We start from the raw sequence: 13,609 nt of genomic DNA, 5'->3' as shown, positions 1-13,609 counted from the left end.
ACAAAAAAAAAAATGTAAAAAATCGCTACTATCGTCTGTTCCATTTTGCGCTAAATATTGGCGGCATATCTGCGCAATCCCACATGTTATTATTTGTCATTTGTTTTTCCAGCTACCTTAATTTGGTTATTACATTGTAACGCAATGCATTTTGATAGCTTTTCGCTTTGTGCTCATTAGTTTCAAAAGTAATAGTTATTTTTCTATTATTGATTCAAAAAATTGAAATTCACGCATAGTTATCGGTGCCTGAAGTGGGTCATTTTCTAACGTGTATTTCTTTTTGCATTGTTAGTAAGATCGAAACCATACAAAACAGTGTGTGAAATGCGATTTCACGCACACGACTATTTCTGTGTTTCACTTCACGCACTGTATTTTATTAGTTACCTAGCAACATGGTCACTGCATTGAAACTTCAGAGTTCCTTCAAAAATTTGAATTTTTAATTTCAATTTTTTGAATCAATTATAGAAAAAATATTGTTTATATTTCGTGCGTGAAGATGTTTTTGTGCATTCAAAGGCTTATACTGCCTCGACCTTCGTCTCGGCGTAAAAAACACTCTCTTCACGCACTTAATATAAAAATAACTATTACCTGTATTACCGACGAAGCGAGTTACACGTGGCAGAAAACGAGCTAAGAGAGTGAAGTGGAAAAGTAGTAAAGGTATAGAAAAAATAAGAGAGATCAGCGAAGCAAGCAAGCAAGAGAGCAGCGAAGCAAGGTAGGAAGAGGCGGAGCGGTGTGGGGAGGAAGGAAACACCCAAGAAGAGAAGGTTAAACAAACGGAAAACGGCGACATCTAGGAGGTAAAGAGCAAGCCTATGAGCAAGGGAAGCAGAAACCGTTCTTTTAGCCAAGGAAGGGGGGAGGCGTCCCAGGAAGACAAGAATAAAAGGAAAAGAACGGGAAAAGGAAAGACAGGAAGACAAGAAGAGGAGGAGGAGGAAGAGGTATTTGGGACAAGTAAAAAAACCGCAAGGTCACCGGAAGTGGAGAAGAAATTAGGCAGGGAAATGGAAAAGATATTGGAAAAGCTGGAGGAAGTGAAAAGGGAAATTACAGAGGAAATAAAGGAGCTGAGAAAAGAGAATCAAGATGTCAAAAGAGAAATAGAACAACTAAGGGAAGAATTTAAGAATAAAGAAAAGAAATGGGAGGAGGAGAAAAACAGCATGTCTGAGAGAGTAGCATGGCTGGAAACGAAAATGGAGAATGAAGAAAGAAGAAGAAGGAATAATAACATAGTGATAACGGGATGGAGAAGTGAGGGAAGTAGCAAGCAACAGAGCAGAGAGGAAGTAGAAAAGTTTATAAAAGAAAACATAGGGGAAGCGAAAGTTAAAGATTGCTACAACATAAACAAGGACCAAATACTAGTGCAAATGGAAGAGTGGAGTGGGAAAGAGAAGGTAATGAAGCAGAAAGGAAAATTGAGAGGAAATAGGGCAACAGAGAAAATATTTATTGACAACGACCTCACAAAGAAGGAGAGGGAAATACAGAAAAAAATACGAGCCATCGCCAGAGAAGAAAGGAGACAAGGGAAAGATCTAAAAGTTGGGTACATGAAAATAACCATAGAGGGGGTGCAGATGAGATGGAATGAAGAAAAGGGGAGACTGGAGGTTTTTCAGTAGATGTAGGAAGAGGAGATAGAGGAAAGGGAGACAACGGAAATGGACAAAGGATAAAGAAAAGGGTAGATGGACAAAAGAAAGGGAAAACGGAAGGAAAGCACAAAGGGGAACAAGAGAAACAAGGTACGAAAGGGAGGAAAGGAGCAAAAGTATTATATTGGAACGTAGCGGGATTAAGAAAAAGAGGGGATGAATTTTGGGACTATGTACGACACTTCGAGGTAGTGGGACTGGTGGAGACTTGGGTGGAGAAACAGAGCTGGGAAAAAGTAGAAAGGACGCTACCGAAAGAATACAAATGGGAAGGACAATGGGCAAAAAGAGAAAGAAAAAGAGGAAGAGCTGCAGGGGGAATAATAACAGGGGTGAAGTTGGGAATTGAAGAGAAACAAAAAGAAAAGGGGGAAGAAGAAGGATACATGGAAAGAAACGTTCATATAGATAACGAATGGTGGAAAATAGTAACAGTATATAGCAAGGAGATGAGGAAAACAACAAGACGGGTCGAGAACACAATGAAGATGGACAGGGAAGAATGCATGCTGTTAGGGGGTGATTTTAACGGGAGAATTGGAGAGAGAGGAGCCAGAAATTGGGAAGAAGAGAAAGGGGATGGGAGAAGAAAAACGAAAGACAAAGTGGAAAATGCAGAGGGGAAGAGGCTGATAGAGTGGATAGAAGAAAATGGATGGGAAGTGCTGAACGGGAATAAACGAGGGGATGAGGATGGGGAAGTGACATACGTAGGCAGCAGGGGGGAAACAGTCATAGACTACGCAATAGTAAATGAGGCAGCATGGGAGAGAGTGAAAGAGTTCAAAGTGGGAGAAAGAGTGGACTCTGACCATCTCCCTCTAGAAATTACCATAGAGGGATCGAACCAAGAAGAAAAGGAAAAGGGAGAAATGAGAGAGGAGGAGAAGAAGGTGATAGTAAAAGTGTGGAGTGAACAGGGAGTGAAAGAGTACAGGAGGAGACTGGAGGAAGCAACATTCAAGGAGCAGGAAACAGAGAAGATGGTGACAGAGCTAAAGGAAGTGATCGAGAAAGCGACGAAGAAAAAGGAGGTGATAGTAAGGGGAGCAAAAGGGGCAGGAAAGAAAAATGGATGGTGGGACAGAGAATGTGAGCAAGCAAAGAGGGAAGTGGTAAAGGCGTTGAGAGGATGGAGGAGGAACAAAATTGACAGAAGCAGATTCCTAGAAGCGAAAAGAAGTTACAGAGAGAGATGTAGAGAGAAGAAGAAGCAGAAGAGGGAAAGGGAGGAGAAAGAGATAAAAGAAATAAGAACAGAGAGGGAGGTGTGGAAATACATAAACAGAGAGAGGAAGAAAAAGGAACCAGTGAGCGAGAAAATAACAATACAAGAATGGGAAGAGTACTTCATGGAACTGCTGGAAGGGAGGAAAGAAGAAGGAAAGGTGGGAACACAAAGGAAAGAGAAGCAGACGGTGATGGAGGAAACAGAAATCACAGCGGAGGAGGTCGGAAAACACATAAGATACTTGAAAAAGAGAAAGGCACCGGGATGGGACGGGGTGCAAAATGAAGCGTGGATGTATGGGACTGAAAGAATGGTAGAGAGAATGGTGGAACTGATGAATGGGGTATGGAGAGGAGAGGGATTCCCGGAGGACTGGAGAGAAGGCGTAATCTGCCCAATTTTTAAAAAAGGCGAGAAAAATAGAGCGGAAAACTACCGAGGAATAACTCTCCTGAACACGGGGTATAAGTTGTATGCGTCTGTTTTGAGCGAAAGGATGAAGAGGGAAATCGAGGAAAAGGGAGTGTTGCCGGATAGTCAGGCAGGGTTCAGAAAGGGAAGGGGTACTGTGGACAATGTGTACATCCTGGACCATTTAGCAAGGAACGAATTGAGGAAGAAAGGGGGGAGGATGTACGCATTGTTCATAGACTTCAAGGCGGCGTTCGACAAGGTTGACAGAGTGAAAATGTTTGAATGTATGAGAGAAAGAGGAATAAGTGAATGGCTGGTGCGGAAGGTAGAGGAGATATATGCGAGAACGAGGAACAAGGTGAAGGTGGGAGAGAAAGAGGGCGAATGGTTTGAGACAACAAAGGGAGTGAGACAGGGCTGCCCGCTCAGTCCCCTGCTGTTCACGATATACGTAGCGGATGTGGACGAAATGTTGAAGAAAGCGCAGGCGGGGGGGGGGTTGTAGTGGGTAGGGAGAAAGTATGGAGCCTGGCGTTTGCGGACGACATGGTGATTGTGGCAAAGAGTGAGAGAGAGATGAAAGAAATGATGAGGAACCTGGAAAAGTATGTGAGAAAGAAAAAGCTGGAAGTGAATGTAGAGAAGACGAAAATGATGGTGTTCAGCAAGAGGAAGAGGAAGAATGAGGAGAGCGAGTGGAAGTGGGAAGAAAGCAAGATAGAAAGAGTGAGCGAGTTTAAGTACCTGGGTTACACCTTCAACGAGAAAGCCACAGTCAGGGCGCAAGTGAGAGAGGTAGTGAGGAAGGCGAACAAGGTAGTTGGATGTGTGTGGGGAATAGGAGAGAGAATGTGGGGAGGCGAGTTCGGGAGGAGAATGATGATGTTCGAGAGCATGGTGGAGAGCGTGCTGATGTACGGAGCAGAGATATGGGGATGGAAGGAACGGGAGGAGGTGGAGAGGGTGCAAGAGAAATATTTGAGATGGGTGCTAGGAGTGGACAGAGAAACACCAGGGTACATAGTGAGGGAAGAGTGCAAGAGGAGCAAGCTGAGAGTAAAAGCGGGAAAGAGAGCGGCAAAGTTCGAGGACAGAATGGGTGGAAGGGAAGAATGCAGGATACTGACTGAGTGCTATAGAGAAAAGAAAAAGAACGCGGATGAGAAGGAGAGAGAGAAGTACTGTAGGAGGAACGGGTATGCCAGCGAGGAAGTGGAAAGAATGAGAGCGGAAGGAAGATGGATGTGTGCGGAGCTGAGCGAGAGGGACAGAGATACGGACAAGCAAGAGAGAAGGGAGAGAATCAGAGAAGCGAGGTACAACAGGGAGTATGAAAGGTGCGTGACAAAGGATGTTCCGGTGTATCTGGGGAGAGAGAGCACGAAAGAAAGGAAAATGATGGCGAGATTTAGATGTGGGAACGAAGAGAGAGAAAACAAGTACTGGATGGAGGAGGAGGAAAGAATGTGCAGGATGTGCCGTGAGGAGAGAGAGACGATCGAGCACATGTGGAGAGGATGCGGTGAAATGAGAGAAAGGGAGGAAAAGGAACGGGGAGAAATACTGAACGAAGACAGAAGAGAGATAGGATGGATGAAAGAGGTATGGAAGAGGAGGGAAAGGATAGAGAAGGAGAGGGGTGGGGAATAAAAGAAAATGTAGGTTAATTTAAAAAAAAAAAAAAGAAAAAAGAATGATTTTGGAATTGTAAGTTTATTTAGAACTGTGTAAAGTATAGGAATCCTTTAAAGCCCGTAGGGTAAAATAAAGTAAAGTAGTAGTTTGTATATTAAGTGCGCGAAGAGAGTGTTTTTTGTGCATGAAAAGGTCTTTTACGCCGAGACGAAGGTCGAGGCAGTATAAGCCTTTGAATGCACAACAACATCTTCGCCCACGAAATATAATAGTTATTTTTATATTAAGTGCGTGAAGAGAGTGTTTTTTGTGCATGAAAAGGTCTTTTACGCCGAGACGAAGGTCGAGGCAGTATAAGCCTTTGAATGCACAAAAACATCTTCACGCACGAAATATAAACAATATTTTTTCTATAATTGATTCAAAAAATTGAAATTAAAAATTCAAATTTTTGAAGGAACTCTGAAGTTTCAATGCAGTGACCATGTTGCTAGGTAACTAATAAAATACAGTGCGTGAAGTGAAACACAGAAATAGTCGTGTGCGTGAAATCGCATTTCACACACTGTTTTGTATGGTTTCTATGGTTTCGATCTTACTAACAATGCAAAAAGAAATACACGTTAGAAAATGACCCACTTCAGGCACCGATAACTATGCGTGAATTTCAATTTTTTGAATCAATAATAGAAAATAGTTATTTTTATATTAAGTGCGCGAAGAGAGTGTTTTTTGTGCATGAAAAGGTCTTTTACGCCGAGACGAAGGTCGAGGCAGTATAAGCCTTTGAATGCACAAAAACATCTTCGCGCACGAAATATAAACAATATTTTTTCTATAATTGATTCAAAAAATTGAAATTAAAAATTCAAATTTTTGAAGGAACTCTGAAGTTTCAATGCAGTGACCATGTTGCTAGGTAACTAATAAAAAACAGTGCGTGAAATGAAAAACAGAAATAGTCGTATGCGTGAAATTTCATTTCACACACTGTTTTGTATGGTTTCTATGGTTTCGATCTTACTAACAATGCAAAAAAAATACACGTCAGAAAATGACCCACTTCAGGCACAGATAACTATGCGTGAATTTCAATTTTTTGAATCAATTATAGAAAAATGTTATTTTTTTTTTTATGTGAAGTTATACTTGTGATACATTGTTGTTTTCAGAATTAAAATCTCTATCAGAATTACTAAAAAAAAGTACGTAATCCCATTTGAAAAAAAATATTTTGACAGTTTAGTCTTGAAGCCCTTAGAGCTATACGTGAATTTATTAAGCCGTTTTGTAGCCTATTAACAACCATTTAATTTGGTGTATAGATAATTAAAATCCTCCGATAAATAAGGGGGCTATGGACTCGTCTTTTTTTTTGGGGACATCCTGTATGTATTGCGTAGAGGGATGTATTATCTTTGTTGGTGCATCTGCAGGTAGTTTGGTTCCTCAAGGGTGGGCAGTGGGCACTATCCTGCAGGTAGCTTACCTCGCAAGATAAAACACCACCAGTACTACCTACTACGACTTCTGTATCAACTACCGGACAGTTCGGTCCAAATCCATTGTTGTTGGAATATACATTGTTAAATTTAAAACACTGAGTTTTAATCAGGTCCTTCGAACAATTTACTACAAAAACACATATACCAGCACCTCATTGCGGTCCTAGTCACGAACAATATTGATGATACAGGTAATCCTCGGTTAACACGGTAAATACGTTTCACTGTTTCAGTAATTTCAGTGTATCCTGAATTTTTAATTGTTATCCTTAGTAGCCATATAAAAACAATTGAAAGTTGTATATTGCACCTTCTATTCGGTAATCGAAATGTTTCGGTGACGGCATTCGAGACTTCGAGAGAATCTCCGCAGTAGACCGCCAACAACTACAAAAATGAAGAAATAATTTGCAAAGGAAGCTGAAGGTACTGAAGAAACGCCAACTGAAAGTACGCGATATAGTGGATATCTGAATTAAGAGGATATATCATATTTTGAAGGAAGACGTGACATAATCTCTGCTGCGTTGTTGACAGCTAAACAAAAGCACGGTGTTGTCAGCAAGTTGCATTTAAAGCATTAATAGCCGTTTGCACCATCGTAGTTTAAAATTAAGAAGAGCTTAAAATCTTGGTTACAATTATTAAAATCGTAGCAACAATTGTTTTTAAGCTTGGTGTTGCGGATGTTACAGCCGATGGGCCTCAGCGGGGTGGGGAAGCAACGCCCACTCAGGGGTTGGACGCTATCTACCTAAACATTATAAATTCCAAGAACATTAAACTTCTTAGATTCTTGTCTAGACTCTTGTCTCGATTCTTCAAATCTTCACTCGTTTCTTGTCGCGACTCTTGTCGTAACTATTGTCTCAAATTCTCGTTAACAATTATGTAATTCAAGTAGATTAAGTGTTGAGTTTTAAATAAACAAAGTTCAAGCAAACTACATATTTAATTGGTCATCCATTGTGATCCTCAACTACAAAACTGGTCATCCATTGTGACCACAAACATCTTCATCTATCGAGATTGGTCCTTCGAGCATTCCTCAAAAATTGGATCATCCATTGTGGTCCAAGTCATCACGAAACACTTGGTTTAAAAATAAGGAACGTCGGTGCAAGCGGCCATGAATCTTTTTGATGCTTTAATTGCAACTTGCTCTTAAAATCTTTTTTGAGAGAAAATGTATCACAACCTATGAAACCTGGATCCTTTACTTTACACTGTACGGAAACGTACTGTTACGTTAATAAATTTCTTTATTAACTCCGTTTTACATTACTCTCGTCGGAAGCTATTTACAAAACTTAAACCTAAACTTAAAACTAAAACTTAACCTACACTGCACCTCACGTCCTGTAGCACGCACGTCTCTCCACTGGTCACCCCTTGTCCTCGTCTTCGACCAGCGTTGAAGCTCTGGCCAAGAAAGGGAGACCACCACCGCACCACCTTCCGAACTGGATCCTGCACCCTGCCAACCGGCTCTCACAATTACCGCGGCCGCAATCCGCGGAGGACCTAACCGGACTACTCCGGGAGAACTTCTTCCGGTTCCCACCCCCGCCCCCGTCGTCCTGTCACAAAAACCGAAAAACACCAGAGGCGAAGCAAGATAAGGACACGAAAAAAGTTGAGATCACGTTATCATCGGGACAAACAACCCGTGGTAAAAAAATGAAATCAAAACGAAATTACCGTGTTCCTCCTTGGAAGGCCGGGGATGAAGATTCTCCCTTAGGTGCGGGGGTTGTGGAGGCGCTCCCTCGTTGAGGGAGGCACGGTGTCCTAGTGATCAGGGGAAGAAGCAAACCCGCCTTCCCGGCGTCGGTCACTCCAAACCTTGACTTTTCCCGTTGAGGGGTCCCTTAATCCGCCGCAGCGCCAGGCGTCAATCCGCCCTGGACACACGACCCTACTTCCCGGACCCCATCACGCCTTCGCACCTTCACACTGGAACGGCCCGTCCACCACTGACTCTTCCTTTTTCCCCCACAACGCTCGTGCCCTCAAAAAAAACCCGCTCTGGAAGGACTCGCGCCTTCCAGAACGGGTCTTCCTCGAGATGGTGTTGGCGGGAAAGTTTTGAAACGCAACAGTACCTACTAAGGGGTATCTTCAAACTCAGATAATTTGCAAATCGTTAACGAAACGGCAAATACAATGCTTCAACAACATCAGTTGGCATGGTTTTGAATTTGCAATGTCTTATCGAGCCTTACCGAGTTTCGTGAATTACTCAATTTCTCGGACAGTTTTATCAACATTGGAAACATCTTGATATTAGTTTTTGGGGATTCCCTAGGGACGATAATACGAGTAGGTACACTTTTTGACATTTTTATTAGTCAAGATGAATTAATGATAAAACCAGTTAGGTTCATTATGTAAGACAGTTCGAGTTAGTGTGTCTGGTGGAAACATTGGTTGAGGAACGGAATTGAAAAAGAATTGAAAAGACGCTACCCAAAGAGTATAAATGGAAAGGTCAATGGGCAGAAAGAGAAAAGAAAAAGGGAAGAGCTGCAGAGGAAATAATAACAGGGGTGAAAGTGGGGATTAAATGGAAATGGGGAAGAAGAAGGATGCATTGAAAGAAACGTTAATATAGGCAACGAGTGGTGGACAGAGTATGACAGTTACAGCAAAGAGATGAAGAAAGACAACAACAAGACGAAATGAAAGAAAACAGGGAAAATGCATGCTGATCGGAGGGCACTTCAACGGGAGAATAGGAGAAAGAGGGAGGATGGGAAAAGAAAATCCAAAGACAAGGTGGAAAATGTAGAGGGGAAGAGACTGATGGAATGGATCGAAGAAAATGGATGGGAAGTATTGAACGGGAACAAACAAAGGGACGAAGAAGGGGAATGGACCTACATAGGTAGCAGGGGGGAAACAGTTATAGATTACGCAATAGTGAAGGAAGAAGCATGGGAAAGAGTGGAAAAATTAACAATAGGGGAGAGAGTAGAGTCGGACCATCTCCCGCTGGAAATAATTATAGTAGAAACTAATCACAAACAAAGGGGGAAACGAGGAGCAAGGGAGGAGCCGAAGAAGGTGACAATAAAAGTATGGGATGAACAAGGAGTGGAAGAGTACAGGAGGAGACTAGAAAAAGCAACATTTCAGGAGCAGGATGTGGAGAAGAAAGCGACGACGAAAAAGGAGGTGACAGTCAGGGAAACAAAAGGGGCAGGAAGGAAAAATGAGTGGTCAAACAGAGAATGTGAACAATTGAAGAAGGAAGCGGTAAAGGCGTTGAGAGAATGGAGGAGGAACAAGAGCGACAGAAGCAGATTCCTAGAAGCGAAAAGAAGATACACAGAGAGAGATGTAGAGAGAAGAACAAGCAGCGGAGAGAGAGGGAGGAGAAAGAGATAAAGGAAATAAGAAAATAGAGGGAGGTATGGAAATACATAAACTGAGAAAGGAAGAAAAAGGAATCAGTGAGCAAGGAAATAACACTGCAAGAATGGGAAGAGTACTTCATGAAACTGCTGTAAGGGAGAAGGAGAGACAGGAACACAAATGAAGGAGAACCAGACTGCGCCGGAGGAAACAGAAATCACAACGGAAGAGGTGGAAAGATAGATAAGGAAGCTGAAAAAGAGAAAGGCACCGCGAAGGGACGAGGTGCAGAATGGAACGTGGCTCTATGGGACCAAAAGAATAGTAGAAAGAATGGTTGAACTGATGAATGGAGTATGGAGAGGAGAGGGATTCCCGGTAGACTGAAGAGATGGCGTAATGTGCCCTATTTATGAAAAAGGAATTGAAAAACAGAAAAACAGAGTGCAAAACTACCGAGAAATAATTCTCTTGAACACGGGGTATAAGTTGTATGCGTCAGTCTTGAGCGAAAGGATGAAGATAGAGATCGAGGAAAAAGGAGTGGTGCCGCACAGCCAAGCCAGATTCAGCAGGGGGAAGGGGCACTATGGACAATGTGTACATTCTGGACCATCTAGCAAAGAACGAACTGAAGAAGAAAGGGGGGAGGATGTGCGCACTGTTCGTAGACTTCAGGGCGGCGTTCGACAAGGTTGGCAGAGAGAAAATGTTTGCGTGTATGAGAGAGAAAGGAATAAGCAAATGCGGAACGTCGAGGAGATATACGCGAGAATGAAGAGCAAGGTGAAGGTGGGAGAGAAAGAGCACCCTCTTGGTTTGAGATGACAAAGGGAGTGAGACAGGGCTGCCCGCTCAGCCCCCTGCTGTTCACGATATACGTGGCGGACGTGGATGAAATATTGAGGAAAGCGCAAACGGGGGGGGGGGGTAGTTGTATAGGGGAAGGAAGTTTGAAGCCTGGCGTTTACGGAGGACATGGTGATTGTGGCAAAGAGTGAGAGAGAGATGAAAGAAATGAAGAGTCTGGAAAAGTATGTGAAGAAGAAAGATTGGCAGAATAACAATATGCATGTCAAAATGGCAATTCAACCTTTTATGATACATAGGTATTTATTTCATATTAAATTTCTTTTTTATCCGAGGTGTAAGTAGTTTGTAGCCCGATCGCGAAGCCCGAGGGCCCTACGTATTAATTATTATTATTATATGAATAATGCACATCGACACTGATCTTGCAATTGGTGCAATGGTGTTGTACTGGGTGTAGGAGGTACAGTGATGGTATCTTGAATCTGGACATGACTGGCTATTTCTTGCAAAAATTCATTTGAAATAGCAATTCCATTTTTTTCGAATTCTTGCCATCCAGAAAAGCATGAAGTACGCTAAGAAAGAATACTAAATTTTAGACCTATAATTATCTCCCGTGAAACTGCTAGTGCTAAGGTAATTCCATTGAAACTAATTCTTTCACTACCTCATGGCGCCGAGTTTATCACACCTTTTCAAGGAAAAATTCGATTTTGCAGAAAAGCAGTACACTTGATATTACATTACATATCAGCATATCGTCTACCTAAAACTTAGGAAAATAGTGGAAAGCACAACGTGGTTGATCAAATAGGTACATTGCTCGCAAATGAAATCTGTACACCCAGACACAATGCGTTTTTTAAAATAAACAAATGATTGAATTTTAAAGGAATTCGGACAAAGAATTCACAGTCGTTATCAACATTTTGTTGAAAACTAAAGGATTTTCTTATTGCGTTTGATAACGTTAGGTATCGTAAAAAAAATGACGCAGTGGTTTTGCAGTTAATTTACCGCCCGCGTTTGGTGCTCCCATTAACGCCAAATCACCGTCACCTACGTCTACATTGGTGCAGAGAACGTGAATACTAGACTCTTCAATGGCAACATGTGGTCTTCTCCGATGGATCAAGATTTTGTATGGGACCCCATGATGGACGGTAGAGGATGAGGCGACTACGAGGTGAACGTAACGATTTAACGTTATTGCTATGGAGTGCCATGTACCGAGCGATAATTTAAAAAATAAATCGAGTTTGCTTTGGAGCCTATGCTGTAGCATGGGTTGCAATAGGTAACACGCCGACTCGATTTATTTTTTAATTGATCGCACCGTACTATACTACATATTGGAGTAATGGTATGGGGTGCTATTACCACGGCAACAGATGTCGATTACTGTTTATTCGAGGCATTATGACAGCCCAACGGTACCTACATTAATGAAGTGTTAAGACCCATTATTGTGCCTTATGTAAGAAGCATAGAAGATGGCATTTACAACAAGATGCACGCTCACACATTGCTGAAGTTTCTTTGGCTTTGTTGGAAGAGGAAGAAATCGACTTGTTGCAATGGGCCCCCCGATCCCCTGCTTTATCGCCCTTCGAAAAACTGTGGGATACGATGGGGAAATTCATCGATGATTTACCACATCCTCTAAAAACTTTGGAAGAACTTCACGGTGCCGTAGCAGATGCATGAGAGGCTACTCCTCAGGAGTTCATAGGCTAGCATGCTTTGCAGAATACAGGACTGTATTCGAGAGAGTAGTAGCCCAACTCATTTTTATTAATTTCTTCAACTTCTTCTTTGCCGAATTGGTTTAAACTTTAATCATTTGTTACTGAGTGTACCCTGAATTAGTGTTTATTCACAATGGACATAAGCTTGACATAAGGCATAAGAAATTCATGATACATGTAGTGTGTATACTATTAATTTTTACGTAACTTATGAGAAGTGATCTCAATAAACATTATTGTTGTGTAAGTACAAAAAGGCATGAAGAATCATATTCGAGTTATATCGACACATAAATTATTTTCCAATTGCCCAAATTTACAAATTATTCTTAGGTATCTCTTATGTATTTTTTATGTCTTATGTCCATTGTGAATAAGCACTTATGCGTTATAAAAAACGCATTGTTTCTGGGTGTATTGCGAGCAATATTATCTTCCAAATTATACGTAAAATTAAGAGGATTGCATACTTTGTTAGCGTATAAAAGATCCGCCAATACCGCAATTTACGTCGAAAGTAGAAGTGGAAACGCTGTTGAATTTTGATCTGAGGGAAAAATAAAAGTTAAGGTACTACTCTCGTGTCAAAAATGGATTACTCCCTAGAATTCGAACTTTTAGGGAAATAACGTTTTTCATGTTGTGTGTAACTAGAATTTTCAAAAGTTATTTTGAATGCCTAAGGTTGATTACTTTGAATTGAGAGATTAAGTCCAAATAAATATGCCGCCAGTAACCAAAACCAAAATTGATTGTGAAACGAAAAATCATCTATCACTTAGCGAGAAATTAGTCATTTGCAACTGTTACAATTAATTTGCTGTCTTACATTTTTGGGATATCTTTTGTTTGTCACCAGGAACCACATAGCCTCCAACCTAACCAAATTTATGGCAACCTAGTAACGAATATCCCTAAATCCTAGGGAGTAATCCATTTTTGACACGAGAGTATCGGATAGCAAAAAAACTGGTACAGTATGTTACTATAGACACTTCCAAAACTCATTCGGTTTGGAAGTGTCTACAGTAACATACTGTAAGTAGTAAGTACTCTCGTGTCAAAAATGGATTACTCCCTAGGATTTAGGGATATTCGTTACTAGGTTGCCATAAATTTGGTTAGGTTGGAGGCTATGTGGTTTCTGGTTACAAACAAAAGATATCCCAAAAATGTAAGACAGTAAATTAATTGTAACAGTTGCAAATGACTAATTTCTCGCTACGT

General features: G+C 41.4%; 2 protein-coding genes across 2 annotated transcripts in view; one reads left to right on the top strand and one right to left on the bottom strand.

The window, feature by feature from the left end:
• LOC138122113 (cytosolic non-specific dipeptidase-like) overlaps positions 1-13,609 on the bottom strand; it is a 203,971-nt gene that overhangs the window by 106,309 nt on the left and 84,053 nt on the right. The gene's annotated exons all lie outside the window — the stretch shown is intronic.
• On the top strand, positions 3,871-4,974 carry LOC138128534 (histone-lysine N-methyltransferase, H3 lysine-79 specific-like). Its single transcript, XM_069044765.1, has 2 exons — positions 3,871-4,520; positions 4,596-4,974. Exons 1-2 carry the CDS (start codon positions 3,871-3,873, stop codon positions 4,972-4,974), a joined length of 1,029 nt encoding a protein of 342 aa, XP_068900866.1.

Source organism: Tenebrio molitor, chromosome 1, assembly GCF_963966145.1.
Source record: "Tenebrio molitor chromosome 1, icTenMoli1.1, whole genome shotgun sequence".
NCBI classification, from domain to species: domain Eukaryota; kingdom Metazoa; phylum Arthropoda; class Insecta; order Coleoptera; family Tenebrionidae; genus Tenebrio; species Tenebrio molitor.
Note: the sequence above shows the minus strand (reverse complement) of the source record. Positions and strands in the feature narration are given on the sequence as shown.

Coding starts and splice junctions, on each gene's coding strand:
- LOC138128534 (XM_069044765.1), top strand. CDS start 3,871: ATGGTGATTGTGGCAAAGAGTGAGAGAGAGATGAAAGAAATGATGAGG. Junction 4,521..4,595: donor AAGTACTGTAGGAGGAACGG/GTATGCCAGCGA, acceptor CGAGAGGGACAG/AGATACGGACAAGCAAGAGA.